Genomic DNA, 18468 nt, shown 5'->3' with positions numbered 1-18468 from the left:
CATCTTTAGGGAATAAATAATACAAATCAGAAATGTTATTGATCATATGGGTAACTATTCATAAGTTGATCAATATTTTGATTATTTCATTTAATGGAATTTAATATCATGGTGGGAAGATGCAGAGGAATTCAATATTATTGTAATAATGCTAAATGACAATACTGTTAATTGACATTAATTCCTTCAGGGGTCACCTCAGATAATCAACCTCCTCCATCTAAGCCTGATCTCTGTCTCTCTCTCACAACAACTTGATGTTTCACTTCATCCATGAACCTTCTCGTTGTTCTTCCTCTGGACCAGAGACCTTTTTACAAGTGTAGTTCTCGAGTCCGCCTGTGAGCGGCGCTGTGGTGCGCTGTGGAACCGAACCGTTACCTCGATGTAGATTCTTCTCTGGTCCCGCATCGAGAAGGTCTCTGTTCCTCAAGTGCTCCTCCTTCACTCGCTCTGTTCTTTAATTTCTCCTTTAAATTGTGAGAAAACGACACAAAAAAAAGGTCCGTTGACAGATGTCCGGCACTATGACGTCATCGTCGGGGACGCACAAGATGAAAAAGGACGAATCTTTTCTGGGGAAATTAGGAGGAACCTTGTCCAGGAAGAAGAAGAGCAAAGAAGGTTCGTTAGAAGAAGTTTGATTGTTTTTAAACACAAGAATCAACACGTTTTTGTTTCTTCTGTCCATCTGTGGTGCTGCAGTCACGTGACCTCATGAGCTATTATGATTTTTTTTTATTATTATTATTTATTTAATTAACTTGAGAACAGTTTGAGAAAAACAAAAATGTATCTTTATATAAACATTCTTTCATTCAATGTCGAGACAATGTAGTCACAGCTCTGGAAATAGATCCTTCGCTGTGTCAGATAAGACAGACATGTAATCAGATTACTTTGCTACTGCTCTTGTTGAAGGAGAGAGAAAAGTAATCAGATTACTCTATTGCTGCTGTGGTTCAAGGGGCGAGAAAAGTAATCAGATTACTTTACTGTTGCTGTGGTTCAAGGGGAGAGAAAAGTAATCAGATTACTCTATTGCTGCTGTGGTTCAAAGGGAGAGAAAAGTAATCAGATTACTTTAATGTTGCTGTGGTTCAAGGGGAGAGAAAAGTAATCAGATTACTTTACTGTTGCTGTGGTTCAAGGGGAGAGAAAAGTAATCAGATTACTTTACTGTTGCTGTGGTTCAAGGGGAGAGAAAAGTAATCAGATTACTTTAATGTTGCTGTGGTTCAAGGGGAGAGAAAAGTAATCAGATTACTTTACTGTTGCTGTGGTTCAAGGGGAGAGAAAAGTAATCAGATTACTTTACTGTTGCTCTCGTTCAAAGGGAGAGAAAAGTAATCAGATTACTTTACTGTTGCTGTGGTTCAAGGGGAGAGAAAAGTAATCAGATTACTTTACTGTTGCTGTGGTTCAAAGGGAGAGAAAAGTAATCAGATTACTTTACTGTTGCTGTGGTTCAAGGGGAGAGAAAAGTAATCAGATTACTTTACTGTTGCTGTGGTTCAAGGGGAGAGAAAAGTAATCAGATTACTTTACTGTTGCTCTCGTTCAAAGGGAGAGAAAAGTAATCAGATTACTCTACTGTTGGTGTTTAACTTGTGTTTTCCCATCTGTCTGGGAAACTATTTTAGGCAGTAACAGTCCAGTGACAGACAGCTGCAAACTTCAACGCCTGTGGGTGTGTGTTAGTGTGTTAGTGTGAGTGTGTGTTAGTGTGTTAGTGTGTGTGTGAGTGTGTGTGTGAGTGAGTGAGTCATGCATGTGTCTCAGGGGAAAAAGCGACACATACACTCTGTATCTGTAGATTTGACACTTGATAAAGTTTGAAGCTATTTTGCTAAAACAAGTTCTTGTAACTTTGTTCCACGTAAAAAAAAAAGAGGATAAACCAGAATTAAAAGTTGAAGACGACGGTTTTATTCAAAACCCATTTTCATGACTCGAGGAAAATGGATGTTTAGATTTAATTGAAATTAGACATATTTAAAATGTCTGGTGTGATTTATTTCTCTCGCAATATCTATAGTTTTTTCATTTTTTCCGCACGTGTGTCACACTTAAATGTGTCGCATCAAACACATGATTTAAATATAACCTCAAACAACACAAAAGGTGTGAAAAATAACTGCACTAAACTGACCCTGATAACTGGTTTGCCAACATTAACTGCAACAACTGCAGTCGAGCGTTTCTGAGTTTTCGTGATTCAGCCTCAATGGAGGTTTTTCCTGAGGTCGTAAGGTCAGGATCTTGAGCAGCAAATCTTCAACTTGTTTGTCTTCAGGCACCCAGAGGTGGACTGGTTTGTTTTGGATCAGAACCCGAGACCTTTTTTAGTTTGAGGTCAAACATTTCACACTTTCAGGATTTATTGGTAGACGACAGAATTCATGGTTCATTGAGGAAGAAAAATCACAAACCTTAGTCGACATGAGTAGAAAATTACTATGACTATCAAGTTTAACTTGAACTTTTTGACTGAACCTTTTGTTCCGAAGTGTTTTTTGTCTTGGAACTTGGCTGATATAACACAGTTTAAGTAAGTAATATTTATAGAGCTTTTCTAGACCAGGGTCATAAAGCGCTTAAACAATCAAAACAATACACAGTTAAAATATATACTTAAAAGATCAAGACACATCAGACAAACACAGTCTCAGAGAATCAAGGAAAAGCTCAAATAAAAGTGTCTTGAGATGTTTCTTGAAGGAGTCAGTAGATCATCAAACACAGATGTTTCTTGAAGGAGTCAGTAGATCATCAAACACAGATGTTTCTTGAAGGAGTCAGTAGATCATCAAACACAGATGTTTCTTGAAGGAGTCAGTAGATCATCAAACACAGATGTTTCTTGAAGGAGTCAGTAGATCATCAAACACAGATGTTTCTTGAAGGAGTCAGTAGATCATCAAACACAGAGATGGTTCTTGAAGGAGTCAGTAGATCATCAAACACAGATGTTTCTTGAAGGAGTCAGTAGATCATCAAACACAGATGTTTCTTGAAGGAGTCAGTAGATCATCAAACACAGAGATGGTTCTTGAAGGAGTCAGTAGATCATCAAACACAGATGTTTCTTGAAGGAGTCAGTAGATCATCAAACACAGATGTTTCTTGAAGGAGTCAGTAGATCATCAAACACAGATGTTTCTTGAAGGAGTCAGTAGATCATCAAACACAGAGATGGTTCTTGAAGGAGTCAGTAGATCATCAAACACAGATGTTTCTTGAAGGAGTCAGTAGATCATCAAACACAGATGTTTCTTGAAGGAGTCAGTAGATCATCAAACACAGAGATGGTTCTTGAAGGAGTCAGTAGATCATCAAACACAGATGTTTCTTGAAGGAGTCAGTAGATCATCAAACACAGATGTTTCTTAAAGGAGTCAGTAGATCATCAAACACAGATGTTTCTTGAAGGAGTCAGTAGATCATCAAACACAGATGTTTCTTGAAGGAGTCAGTAGATCATCAAACACAGATGTTTCTTGAAGGAGTCAGTAGATCATCAAACACAGATGTTTCTTGAAGGAGTCAGTAGATCATCAAACACAGATGTTTCTTGAAGGAGTCAGTAGATCATCAAACACAGATGTTTCTTGAAGGAGTCAGTAGATCATCAAACACAGATGTTTCTTGAAGGAGTCAGTAGATCATCAAACACCGATGTTTCTTGAAGGAGTCAGTAGATCATCAAACACAGATGTTTCTTGAAGGAGTCAGTAGATCATCAAACACAGATGTTTCTTGAAGGAGTCAGTAGATCATCAAACACAGATGTTTCTTGAAGGAGTCAGTAGATCATCAAACACAGAGATGTTTCTTGAAGGAGTCAGTAGATCATCAAACACAGAGATGTTTCTTGAAGGAGTCAGTAGATCATCAAACACAGATGTTTCTTGAAGGAGTCAGTAGATCATCAAACACAGATGTTTCTTGAAGGAGTCAGTAGATCATCAAACACAGATGTTTCTTGAAGGAGTCAGTAGATCATCAAACACAGATGTTTCTTGAAGGAGTCAGTAGATCATCAAACACAGATGTTTCTTGAAGGAGTCATTAGATCATCAAACACAGATGTTTCTTGAAGGAGTCAGTAGATCATCAAACACAGATGTTTCTTGAAGGAGTCAGTAGATCATCAAACACAGATGTTTCTTGAAGGAGTCAGTAGATCATCAAACACAGATGTTTCTTGAAGGAGTCAGTAGATCATCAAACACAGATGTTTCTTGAAGGAGTCAGTAGATCATCAAACACAGATGTTTCTTGAAGGAGTCAGTAGATCATCAAACACAGATGTTTCTTGAAGGAGTCAGTAGATCATCAAACACAGATGTTTCTTGAAGGAGTCATTAGATCATCAAACACAGATGTTTCTTGAAGGAGTCAGTAGATCATCAAACACAGATGTTTCTTGAAGGAGTCAGTAGATCATCAAACACAGATGTTTCTTGAAGGAGTCAGTAGATCATCAAACACAGATGTTTCTTGAAGGAGTCAGTAGATCATCAAACACAGATGTTTCTTGAAGGAGTCAGTAGATCATCAAACACAGATGTTTCTTGAAGGAGTCAGTAGATCATCAAACACAGAGATGGATCCAAAGCTTAGGAGCAACAGTCTGGAAGGATTTCTCTCCTCTGGTCCGGAAGTTCAGGAACCATCAGTAGATTCTGATCCACAGACCTCAGAGCCCGAGCTGGGGTGTAAGTCTGGATCAGATCACTGATGGAAGGTCTGACCATGAATAGATCTGAAAGTAAGAACCAGAATTTTAAAATGATCCTGAAAGAAACTGGCAGCCAGTGAAGAGTTTGAAGGAGAAATGTGAGTTCTTCTACTAGAGCGGCTCAGAATTCTGGCTGCAGAGTTTAGTATGAACTGCAGGCGAGACACATCCTTCTTGTTAAGACACAAAATAAACTGTTACAATAGTGTCAACAACACAAATAGCCTACAAGGAAGGACGTCGGACGAGCAAGAGGAGGTTTCATCTTGCTATCAGCCAGAGATTCATCAGTGAAGGAAGACCAAGAGGAGGAGACAGGCTCAGTGATAGCAGGGGTTCCACACAAAGGGGGAGAGAGTTTCTTTTTGATCAATTTAATTTTGTCAATGAAATATTTCAACATTGCATTGCTGTCAGCTTCACAGAAGACAGGCGTGATTGGAGCAACGTTTTCTAATGGTGGCGTCATGACCTCCGACCTTATTTTTGAAGTCATCCTGATCGGCTGATTAAATAATGAATAAACATTATATATATAAACCCTGCAGCCAGAAAGTTCTTTGGGACCCTGGTCTAGAAACATCTTTACAAAAAACTATTACTTACTACACAATCATAGATAGATATAACTTTATGTTATATACTTCTTTAAATGGTTAAATTATGGTCATATATGAAACAAACAAAACAAAACGGATCATTCCCTCGTCCTGATCCTGCAGATCTTCTCCCTCGTTGCAGCAACAGACAGTTAGTGAGTCAGTCGTCAATCGTTGTATTAGTAATATTCCTAATAATAATAAAGTTATATGGAAATACTACTCATTAGAGGAAGTTGACAACAAAATAGCAGTTTTGCTAAATGTTCATGATGGAAGTCAGCAGTGAAAGTAGATAATACTCTAGCAGTAACTATTTCATAAGACACGCTTCAAAGATGTTATCATAGAGAAGTTCAAGAGCAGCAGCTGTCAGTCAAACATGTTTGTGAAGGAAAACATCATGAAGTGACAAGTGTTGTTCACACTGTCGTCGGCACTTCGTTTAGTTTTCATCTTATTTAATACTTATTGACTTTTGCATTGTTTGTTTTTTATTTTACTTTAAAGGTGTTTTCCAAGTGTTCTTTAAATAGTTGTGTATGTCAGTTAAAGAAAAAATGTGTGACTTTTGTGTGTTTTAGTTGCTGGAAAAAAAAAAGACATATTTCTGTTGGAGATCTTTAAAGAAAATAAATGTTTCGTCCACAAAAATAACAACTGCCACCACTAGAGGCATGTAAGGCCTGCAGCTCTTTCTTGGATGAGTCGTGGCTACGATAATAGTTTTAGGTAATTTGATAGAACGATAAAACTGGTAGAAGTAAACTTAACTATTCTCTCTCTTTACTCTCCGTCTCATTTGTTCCTGTATTTCCTGGCATCTTCCCATCATGATAAAGACATGATAAACCACAGTAAATATATTTCCTAACAAGGGTGTGATTCACTTTTACTCACTGGGTCATGCAGGTTTAAAAAAACAAATATTGCATTTTGCCGTCACTGCTGTTGTCTTTCATCTAATGTTTGTCTCACAGTCGTCGGTAAAAGTCCGACACGTATAAATATGCAGACGTTGGTGGTTTTTCAGGGTGTGGACCCTTCGCTGGAGGAAACACCCAAGAGATGAGAGTTTCCTTAGCGTTTAAGGAAGTGTTTGTCACTTATCTTGACCTTTTAAGTATATATTTTAGTGAGTATTGTCTTGATTGTTTATTCGCTTTGTAACCCTGGTCTAGAAAAGTGCTATATAAATATAAATAACTTTTATTTGTTCAGGCTTTTCCTTGATTTTCTGGAACTCCTGTTGTGTTCTCAGTTTTATCTTGACATTTAAAATATATACTTTATTGAATATTGTTTTGATTGTTTAAGCGCTTTGTGACCCTGGTCTGGAAAAGCGCTCTATAAATATAAATTACTTACTTACTTGACTCCATCTCTTCCTGTTCCAGTTTGATCCACACGATGGCGCCACAGTACATATCTCTGGTCACATTGACGTCTGTCTTGAAGGGGAACTGCGTTCAATGTTGACCTTATCATGTAGCTCAGATAAACCTCCTTCAGGGAATATTTTGATGCAAAGATTGTCTCTTAAAAGTGTCGTGAGATAAGTTTAACTAGTGAGAAAGTTTTGAAAACCTATAGAATAATAATAAGTCACCAACCTTTTTGTGTCTGAGGTCTACTTCACAAGCACAGTATTTAGTATTTAACAGTTACAACAACACGTGTTACTAACAGGTGACCTCTGTACGAACGTATCAAACCTTTCCATTTAAAGAAGTGAAGTCGGGACGAGCCGAGAGAGGAAGTGTGGAGTCGACTGATAATATATAAAGTTTCAGTGACAACAGTAGACACGTCCTTATGTGGTGTCAGTCGCTCTCTTACGTCTGGATATCAACGTAACAACTGGTGTCAGAGGCAGCAAGAGTAAGTTTTCTATGATAGTTTTTATATATTAAAAAATATATATATTCTAAAAAACTGCTTTTTATACCCAGACTTTAAATTCGTGGCTCTTTCTCATCATTTAGATGTAAGTAATTGTTATTAAAGTGATGGAACATTCTTTTCTTTTTTGTTTCTAGATTTTCTCTTGATGTAACTTAATAAATGAATAGTTATCTAGTAATAGTAGTAACTACTGTCTCTCTTTGTTACATGTATTTCTGCCTTTTTGAATCATTCATTCATTCATTTTCTATCACTTTATCCCTTGTGGGGGTCGCGGGGGAGACTGGAGTCTATCCCAGTATCATAGGGCGAGAGGCAGGGGACACCCTGGACAGGACACCAGTCTGTCTCAGGACACACAAAGACAGACAACCATTCACACACACACTCATACCTACGGACAATTTCACCTCAAGTTCTCAATCAACCGCTGTATGTTTTTGGACTGTGGGAGGAAACCGGAGTGTCCGGAGTAAACCCATGCAACACGAGGAGTAGAATTTAAAACAGACATATTGTATTAAAAATACCTTAGTGATTTTTATGTGATTATAACGTATACATCATTTTTAAACCTTTCTTCTAATGGAGAGAAAAATCTTGGACTCTGGTGTTCTGTGTGTGATGTTGCCAGTGACCACTAGATGGCGCACGCACGTTATCCATCTTGATCTCTGGTCTCCTGGTGTCTGTAAATAACTTCTATATTTACTCCTCGTCGTCTCGCTGCAGCTTTATTTATATCACTTCCCGTCGACTGAGGGGGTCGAACGTCTTCTGTTGACGTTGATTCTCCCCGAGAGGAACAAACGTGACCATATTTAGCTGCAGATCCCAGAGGTCACGAGGTCGTCGGTCTGAAACTATCCCTGAAGATTCCGTCAACATCAATCTGCAGGATCCAGTGACGGTGCTGTGGGCGTGTCACGGTGAAACACACATGTTAGTTACATGTCAACAAGTGCATCACCCGCTGGTTGTCTGGAGGTCCTGGAGAGACGGAGGCTTGTCATTTTCCAGATACTCGGAGTAGAACCTCCTCTCAACGACTTCTTCTTCTTCTCGATTCCTTTTTGTTCTTGTGACATTTTTTAAAACTTTTTATCCTCTTAACACGTCCTGCTAAAATCTGACTCAACATGGATTTTTAGTCTTTATCTTTTTTCTTTTTTTTTTTACCAACTATTGTCATTATTACTATCATTATTATGTTATATCTTTGATAAGAATAATGATTGAATTATTATTGTTATTATTATTATCATTATTATGTTATATCTTTAATTAGAATAATGATTGAATTATTATTGTTATTATTATTATGTTATATCTTTAATTAAAATAATAATTGACCAATTATTGTCATTATTATTATTATTATTATGTTATATCTTTAATTAGAATAATGATTGAATTATTATTGTTATTATTATTATTATTATTATGTTATATATTTAATTAGAATAATGATTGAATTATTATTGTTTTATTATTATTATTATTATTATGTTATATCTTTAATTAGAATAATGATTGAATTATTATTGTTATTATCTATCATAAATAAACTCCCAACATCTGACTGATTTATATCATTTTTATAATTTTTACTTTTTTAATGTTGTCAACTCATTTATGTGAGTCATTATCAGCTACATCTATAACTAGGTGTCATAATGATGTGAGAAAGTATTTTTCTATCTGGAGGGTAGAGCTGCACGATATATCGAAAAAATATGGATATCGGCACGTACAATATGCATATTGAAAACATGTGATAATTTATAATTTTTTATTGTATAAATCAAACATATCTTAAATTTGCACTTCGACGAATCAGTGTCACTTTCTGTCAATTTGTACTTCTATGTCTCGTTGTCGTTTACGTCTTGTTAGGCTCGTTTGCTATGGGTTTTGTCTAAGTATAAACAGTGAAGTAATACTAACTTATGATCTAGTCAAACACTAGTGATCCAGTGAAGTAATACTAACTTATGATCTAGTCAAACACTAGTGATCCAGTGAAGTAATACTAACTTATGATCTAGTCAAACACTAGTGATCCAGTGAAGTAATACTAACTTATGATCTAGTCAAACACTAGTGAACCAGTGAAGTAATACTAACTTATGATCTAGTCAAACACTAGTGATCCAGTGAAGTAATACTAACTTATGATCTAGTCAAACACTAGTGATCCAGTGAAGTAATACTAACTTATGATCTAGTCAAACACTAGTGATCCAGTGAAGTAATACTAACTTATGATCTAGTCAAACTCTAGTGATCCAGTGAAGTAATACTAACTTATGATCTAGTCAAACACTAGTGATCCAGTCACTCGTCTCTTTCTACCTCCTTTGTTAAAGCAACATATTGTAAGAACTTTTCATCTCGTCTCAGTTGTTTTCTTATAAGATCGTGAACTTCCAAACAAACCTGTCCGTCTTCACCGTATGCTAACGAGCTAAGTTGTTAGCGTCATTTATAAAGTGTTATGTGTCCGTCTTCACCGTATGCTAACGAGCTAAGTTGTTAGCGTCATTTATAAAGTGTTATGTGTGCGTCTTCACCGTATGCTAACGAGCTAAGTTGTTAGCGTCATTTATAAAGTGTTATGTGTGCGTGTACAAGGATTTATTATTGATTTGGTGATATCACGACGCGCCGGCGGCTCCTCTCTGATGTCGCTCAGTTTGGCGGGAAACCGATGCAAGTCACGCGAGACTGAGCGTTAGAAGAGATATTTTTCTACCATCATGTCGACATCGAAGCGCGGAAATAAACGAAAGGAAAATATCGCATCGTTTTCCTTCTTTAAACCCCCGGACCTACACTACAGTACTCGCTTGTGTGCACGTGGCTACATTTTTAGGTGAAATAAATAAATATCGCATTAATATCGACATCGTGCGTCTCTACTGGAGCGACGTGTTAAACGCCTCCGATCTCATCCATCCTGACTTACAGTCGCACAACTTCTACTCTCCATCAACATGTGATTATTTTGATGGGACGTTCACACAAGCTAGTCCTGGTCCGGTCTCCTTCCTGTCTGACACACACACACACACACACACACACACCCCCACACACACACACACACATACACACACACACACACACCAAAAACTCCAGCGTCTCCGGTAACTGGAGTGCAATCGTTGGGCTGGTGGGTTGTGACAGAAATAAACACGTGATTACACTCCTGCCGCTGCTCTGTCTGTCACACACACACACACACACACCGTCACACACACACACACACCGTCGCACACACACTCTCGTACCTTTGCTTCCATCAGTCTTCGGTGTGGACATGGCGGGACTGTTGTGTGGAACCAAGAGGAAGAAACAAGGTAACCTGCTGCGAGGACATCAGTCGCTGAAGAATATTCTTGCTAATCTGTTGGATTATAGTGTGTGTTTGTGGACGTAGGAGGTGTGTGTGTGTGTGTGTGTGTGTGTTTGTGTGCGGCCCATTTCAGAGATTAAAAGCGTCGCCGCTGACGTCCCCGTAAATCACGGTGTGTCGATCGTTCAGAGCTGCAGCAACATTTGTGTAAAAACCTACATTTATTGCAGCTTGTTTGGATTATTTCTGCCTTTTTGGTCAAGTTTAATCCTGGAAACATGACGTGATCGTTGAGTTAAATAAGTAAATATTAACTTTAGAGTAACTAGTGGCTTTAATTTGTGAGTAAAGGTATGTTTTAGTGCAAATGATAAAGATCTGAAGCAAAGAGTTTGTGTCGAAGCATCTCATCGTTGGCGTAGAAAAACACTCTCAGGCTGATTCAGAATAAATAATCCACAGATTTAAACTCAACGTTGAATAAAAAAGTCGACTTCAAATGTGACAACAAAAGCTTCTTCTCTCGCTGAAGGTCCCAGAAGTCCTTGAGATCCAGATCCATGGACAGGAAATATTTACACTTATCTTGGTGACTATGAAGTGAGATCAAGAGTCTCAGGTCCGTGGATCAGATTATAATCCCACAGGGACGTGGACTTCCTGAGACGCTTCGGTTTGGAACCTTCTGAGCGAAGATCACGTGTTTTTGTGGAGAAAAGATAAACTGTTGTTGTGTTTGTTTGTGTTTTTGTGGATAAAAGATGAACTGTTGTTGTGTTTGTTTGTGTTTTTGTGGATAAAAGATAAACTGTTGTTGTGTTTGTTTGTGTTTTTGTGGAGAAAAGATAAACTGTTGTTGTGTTTGTTTGTGTTTTTGTGGATAAAAGATGAACTTTTGTTGTGTTTGTTTGTGTTTTTGTGGATAAAAGATGAACTTTTGTTGTGTTTGTTTGTGTTTTTGTGGATAAAAGATGAACTTTTGTGGTGTTTGTTTGTGTGTCCGTTGATAAAAGATGAACTGTTGTTGTGTTGGTTGGGGTTTTGAGGATAAAAGATGAACTTTTGTTGTGTTTTGTTGTGTTTTTGAGGATAAAAGATGAACTTTTGTTGTGTTTGTTTGTGTTTTTGTGGATAAAAGATGAACTGTTGTTGTGTTTGTTTGTGTGTTCGTGGATAAAAGATGAACTGTTGTTGTGTTTGTTTGTGTTTTTGTGGATAAAAGATGAACTGTTGTTGTGTTTGTTTGTGTTTTTGTGGATAAAAGATGAACTGTTGTTGTGTTTGTTTGTGTTTTTGTGGATAAAAGATGAACTGTTGTTGTGTTTGTTTGTGTTTTTGTGGATAAAAGATGAACTGTTGTTGTGTTTGTTTGTGTTTTTGTGGATAAAAGATGAACTGTTGTTGTGTTTGTTTGTGTGTTCAGTGAGTGATCTCCACGAGGAGGGCAAGAACGCCATCAACGCCCCGATGATGCCTTCAGGGACGGAGATCCATCCTGAGGACACACTCATGGGTACACACACACACACACACACACACACACACACACACACACACACACACACACCCCCACACACACCCACACACACATACACATATACACACTTAAAGTATGTCACTTCCTCAACATGTTTAAACACATGCTTCGCTCATTCACACGTTTAAAAACAACTGGTAGCAAAGAATCAAACAATTTACGCTTTCAACGAACAAGGAACACAATCCTACACACACACACACACACTGATGATACAATAGAGTCACACATCACAACAACACACACACACTGATGATACAATAGAGTCACACATCACAACAACACACACACTGATGATACAATAGAGTCACACATCACAACAACACACACACACACTGATGATACAATAGAGTCACACATCACAACAACACACACACACACTGATGATACAATAGAGTCACACATCACAACAACACACACACACACTGATGATACAATAGAGTCACACATCACAACAACACACACACACTGATGATACAATAGAGTCACACATGACAACAACACACACACACTGATGATACAATAGAGTCACACATCACAACACACACACACACACACACTGATGATACAATAGAGTCACACATCACAACAACACACACACTGATGATACAATAGAGTCACACATCACAACAACAACACACACTGATCATACAATAGAGTCACACATCACAACAACACACACACACTGATGATACAATACAGTCACACATCACAACAACACACACACACTGATGATACAATAGAGTCACACAACACAACAACACACACACACTTGTGATACAATAGAGTCACACATCACACAACACACACACACCGATGATACAATAGAGTCACACATCACAACAACACACACACACTGATGATATAATAGAGTCACACATCACAACAACACACACACACTGATGATACAATAGAGTCACACATCACAACAACACACACACACGGATGATACAATAGAGTCACACATCACAACAACACACACACACTGATGATACAATAGAGTCACACATCACAACAACACACACACACTGATGATACAATAGAGTCACACATCACAAAAACACACACACACTGATGATACAATAGAGTCACACATCACAACAACACACACACACTGATGATATAATAGAGTCACACATCACAACACACACACACTGATGATACAATAGAGTCACGCAACACAACAACACACACACACTTGTGATACAATAGAGTCACACATCACACAACACACACACACCGATGATACAATAGAGTCACACATCACAACACACACACACTGATGATATAATAGAGTCACACATCACAACAACACACACACACTGATGATACAATAGAGTCACACATCACAACAACACACACACACGGATGATACAATAGAGTCACACATCACAACAACACACACACACTGATGATACAATAGAGTCACACATCACAACAACACACACACACTGATGATACAATAGAGTCACACATCACAAAAACACACACACACTGATGATACAATAGAGTCACACATCACAACAACACACACACACTGATGATATAATAGAGTCACACATCACAACACACACACACTGATGATACAATAGAGTCACACATCACAACAACACACACACACTGATGATACAATAGAGTCACACATCACAACAACACACACACACGGATGATACAATAGACTCACACATCACAACAACACACACACACTAATGATACAATAGAGTCGCACATCACAACAACACACACACACTGATGATACAATAGAGTCACACATCACAACACACACACACTGATGATACAATAGAGTCACACATCACAACAACACACACACGGATGATACAATAGAGTCACACATCACAACAACACACACACACTGATGATACAATAGAGTCACACATCACAACAACACACACACACTGATGATACAATAGAGTCACACATCACAACAACACACACACACTGATGATACAATAGAGTCACACATCACAACAACAACACACACTGATGATACAATAGAGTCACACATCACAACAACACACACACACTGATGATACAATAGAGTCACACATCACAACAACACACACACACTGATGATACAATAGAGTCACACATCACAACAACAACACACACTGATGATACAATAGAGTCACACATCACAACAACACACACACACTGATGATACAATAGAGTCACACATCACAACAACACACACACACACTGATGATACAATAGAGTCACACATCACAACACACACACACACACACACTGATGATACAATAGAGTCACACATCACAACAACACACACACACTGATGATACAATAGAGTCACACATCACAACAACAACACACACTGATGATACAATAGAGTCACACATCACAACAACACACACACACTGATGATACAATAGAGTCACACATCACAACAACACACACACACTGGTGATACAATAGAGTCACACAACACAACAACACACACACACACTTGTGATACAATAGAGTCACACATCACAACAACACACACACACTGATGATACAATAGAGTCACACATCACAACACACACACACTGATGATACAATAGAGTCACACATCACAACAACACACACACACTGATGATACAATAGAGTCACACATCACAACAACACACACACACGGATGATACAATAGAGTCACACATCACAACAACATACACACACTGATGATACAATAGAGTCACACATCACAACAACACACACACTGATGATACAATAGAGTCACACATCACAACAACACACACACACTGATGATACAATAGAGTCACACATCACAACAACACACACACACTGGTGATACAATAGAGTCACACAACACAACAACACACACACACACTTGTGATACAATAGAGTCACACATCACAACAACACACACACACTGATGATACAATAGAGTCGCACATCACAACACACACACACTGATGATACAATAGAGTCACACATCACAACAACACACACACACTGATGATACAATAGAGTCACACATCACAACAACACACACACACGGATGATACAATAGAGTCACACATCACAACAACATACACACACTGATGATACAATAGAGTCACACATCACAACACACACACACTGATGATACAATAGAGTCACACATCACAACAACACACACACTGATGATACAATAGAGTCACACATCACAACAACACACACACACTGATGATACAATAGAGTCACACATCACAACAACACACACACACGGATGATACAATAGAGTCACACATCACAAACATCTACACACTGTCACAACTGCCACACAATCCAACACACTCACAGAGACAATTGCTCACGTAAACAAACGTATATCTAATAAAATGACTATAAACTCTATATATTCTAACATCTTCAGAGGAGAACGCTGAGAGGATCATGTTGGACCCCACGTCACGAGAGAACCCTAAGTTTAAAGATCTGCTGAAGGTTCGGTTCTTCCTTCTGGACCAGAGTAACTGCTGGTTCATTAGCTGAGTGTGTTCTGTCGATGTCAGGTTCTGATCGACTGGATCAACAGTGAGCTGGAGGAGGACCGGATCATCGTGAAGGACCTGGAGGAGGACTGCTACGACGGCCAGGTGCTGCAGAAGCTCTTCGGTGAGATCAATAAACAGCTGTTGTCACAAAACAAAACAAAACTAGTGTTTGTATCGTTCGTCCAGAGAAGTTGTCGGGCAGGAAGCTGAACGTCGCCGAGGTAACGCAGTCCGAGATCGGACAGAAGCAGAAGCTCCAGACGGTCCTGGAAGCCGTGAATGAGATTCTGAGACCACATGGTTGGTCCATCGAGTGGAACGTCGACTGTGAGTGAAATCTCTGGTTGTTTTGGATTCAACAGTTTAATGTGTTTTTATCAGATCATCACGTCCTTGACCATATTAAACACTTGTCTTAACTTAGCTTTCTGTTAACTTAGCTTTATGTTAACTTGGCTTCAGTCCTAACTTAGCTTTATGTTAACTTAGCTTTATGTTAACTTAGCTTTATGATAACTTAGCTTCCGTCTTAACTTAGCTTTATGTTAACTTGGCTTCTGTCTTAACTTAGCTTTATGTTAACTTAGCTTCTGTCTTAACTTAGCTTTATGTTAACTTAGCTTCTGTCTTAACTTAGCTTTATGTTAACTTAGCTTTATGTTAACTGGGCTTCAGTCCTAACTTAGCTTTATGTTAACTTAGCTTTATGTTAACTTAGATTCTGTCTTAACTTAGCTTTATGTTAACTTAGATTCTGTCTTAACTTAGCTTTATGTTAACTTAGCTTTATGTTAACTTAGCTTCTGTCTTAACTTAGCTTTATGTTAATTTAGCTTTATGTTAACTTAGCTTCTGTCTTAACTTAGCTTTATGTTAACTTAGCTTTATGTTAACTTGGCTTCTGTCTTAACTTAGCTTTATGTTAACTTAGCTTCTGTCTTAACTTAGCTTTATGTTAACTTAGCTTCTGTCTTAACTTAGCTTTATGTTAACTTAGCTTTATGTTAACTTGGCTTCAGTCCTAACTTAGCTTTATGTTAACTTAGCTTTATGTTAACTTAGATTCTGTCTTAACTTAGCTTTATGTTAACTTAGATTCTGTCTTAACTTAGCTTTATGTTAACTTAGCTTCTGTCCTAACTTAGCTTTATGTTAACTTAGCTTTATGTTAACTTAGCTTTATGTTAGCTTAGCTTTATGTTAACTTAGCTATATGTTAACTTAGCTTCTGTCTTAACTTAGCTTTATGTTAACTTAGCTTTATGTTAACTTGGCTTCAGTCCTAACTTAGCTTTATGTTAACTTAGCTTTCTGTTAACTTAGCTTCTATGTTAACTAAGCTTTATGTTAACTTAGCTTTATGATAACTTAGCTTCCGTCTTAACTTAGCTTTATGTTAACTTGGCTTCTGTCTTAACTTAGCTTTATGTTAACTTAGCTTCTGTCTTAACTTAGCTTTATGTTAACTTAGCTTTATGTTAACTTAGCTTTATGTTAACTTGGCTTCAGTCCTAACTTAGCTTTATGTTAACTTAGCTTTATGTTAACTTAGCTTTATGATAACTTAGCTTCCGTCTTAACTTAGCTTTATGTTAACTTGGCTTCTGTCTTAACTTAGCTTTATGTTAACTTAGCTTCAGTCCTAACTTAGCTTTATGTTAACTTAGCTTTATGTTAACTTAGATTCTGTCTTAACTTAGCTTTATGTTAACTTAGCTTTATGTTAACTTAGCTTCTGTCTTAACTTAGCTTTATGTTAATTTAGCTTTATGTTAACTTAGCTTCTGTCTTAACTTAGCTTTATGTTAACTTAGCTTCTGTCTTAACTTAGCTTTATGTTAACTTAGCTTTATGTTAACTTGGCTTCTGTCTTAACTTAGCTTTATGTTAACTTAGCTTCTGTCTTAACTTAGCTTTATGTTAACTTAGCTTCTGTCTTAACTTAGCTTTATGTTAACTTAGCTTTATGTTAACTTGGCTTCAGTCCTAACTTAGCATTATGTTAACTTAGCTTTATGTTAACTTAGATTCTGTCTTAACTTAGCTTTATGTTAACTTAGATTCTGTCCTAACTTAGCTTTATGTTAACTTAGCTTCTGTCCTAACTTAGCTTTATGTTAACTTAGCTTTATGTTAACTTAGCTTTATGTTAGCTTAGCTTTATGTTAACTTAGCTATATGTTAACTTAGCTTCTGTCTTAACTTAGCTTTATGTTAACTTAGCTTTATGTTAACTTGGCTTCAGTCCTAACTTAGCTTTATGTTAACTTAGCTTTCTGTTAACTTAGCTTCTATGTTAACTAAGCTTTATGTTAACTTAGCTTTATGTTAATTTAGCTTTATGTTAACTTAGCTTTATATTAGCTTAGCTTCTATGTTAACTTAGCTTTATGTTAACTTGGCTTCTGTCTTAACCTAGCTTTATGTTAACTTGGCTTCAGTCCTAACATCTTTATGTTAACTTAGCTTCTGTCTTAGCTTAGCGTTATGTTAACTTAGCTTCTATGTTAACTTAGGTTTATATTAACTTAGCTTCTGTTAAAGCACGTATTTTAAATGTGTATTGTTTTTGATTGTTCAAGGGCTTTGTGACCCTGGTCTAGAAATGCTTTAGAAATAACCTTAACTTACTTACTCACTAACTTACTTGATACAAACACATTAATGCTGACACTGATACATTTTCTCAACATGTGTGTATGTGTGTGTGTTTGTGTGTGAGCGAGTGGTTGTCTGTCCTGTGATGGACTGGAAACCTCAACATAGTTTTCATTCAGCCTCTCACCCAAGGTAGCTGGGACAGACTCACCTGT

The 18468-nt window shown here is 37.4% G+C and overlaps 1 protein-coding gene across 2 annotated transcripts in view; it reads left to right on the top strand.

Annotated features, from left to right (window-relative positions):
• The first annotated feature begins 382 nt into the window (after positions 1-382).
• parvb (parvin, beta) overlaps positions 383-18468 on the top strand; it is a 23824-nt gene continuing 5738 nt past the window's right edge. Inside the window, exons 1-5 of one of the 2 annotated variants that reach the window (XM_087797677.1) lie at positions 383-624; positions 12027-12116; positions 15535-15605; positions 15674-15776; positions 15842-15982. In XM_087797677.1, coding sequence (XP_087653803.1) covers positions 516-624; positions 12027-12116; positions 15535-15605; positions 15674-15776; positions 15842-15982 — 514 coding nt within the window. In that variant the 5' untranslated portion in view covers positions 383-515. Of the gene's footprint in view, positions 625-10475; positions 10608-12026; positions 12117-15534; positions 15606-15673; positions 15777-15841; positions 15983-18468 lie in introns of those variants that run through there. The other variant, XM_087797678.1, reaches the window with a different exon arrangement.

The sequence above is a fragment of the Callionymus lyra genome, chromosome 8, assembly GCF_982586985.1.
Source record: "Callionymus lyra chromosome 8, fCalLyr1.hap1.1, whole genome shotgun sequence".
In the NCBI taxonomy this organism is placed as follows: Eukaryota; Metazoa; Chordata; class Actinopteri; order Syngnathiformes; family Callionymidae; genus Callionymus; species Callionymus lyra.
The sequence above is the reverse complement of the archived record's forward strand: the minus strand, read 5'-3'. Positions and strand labels throughout refer to the sequence as shown.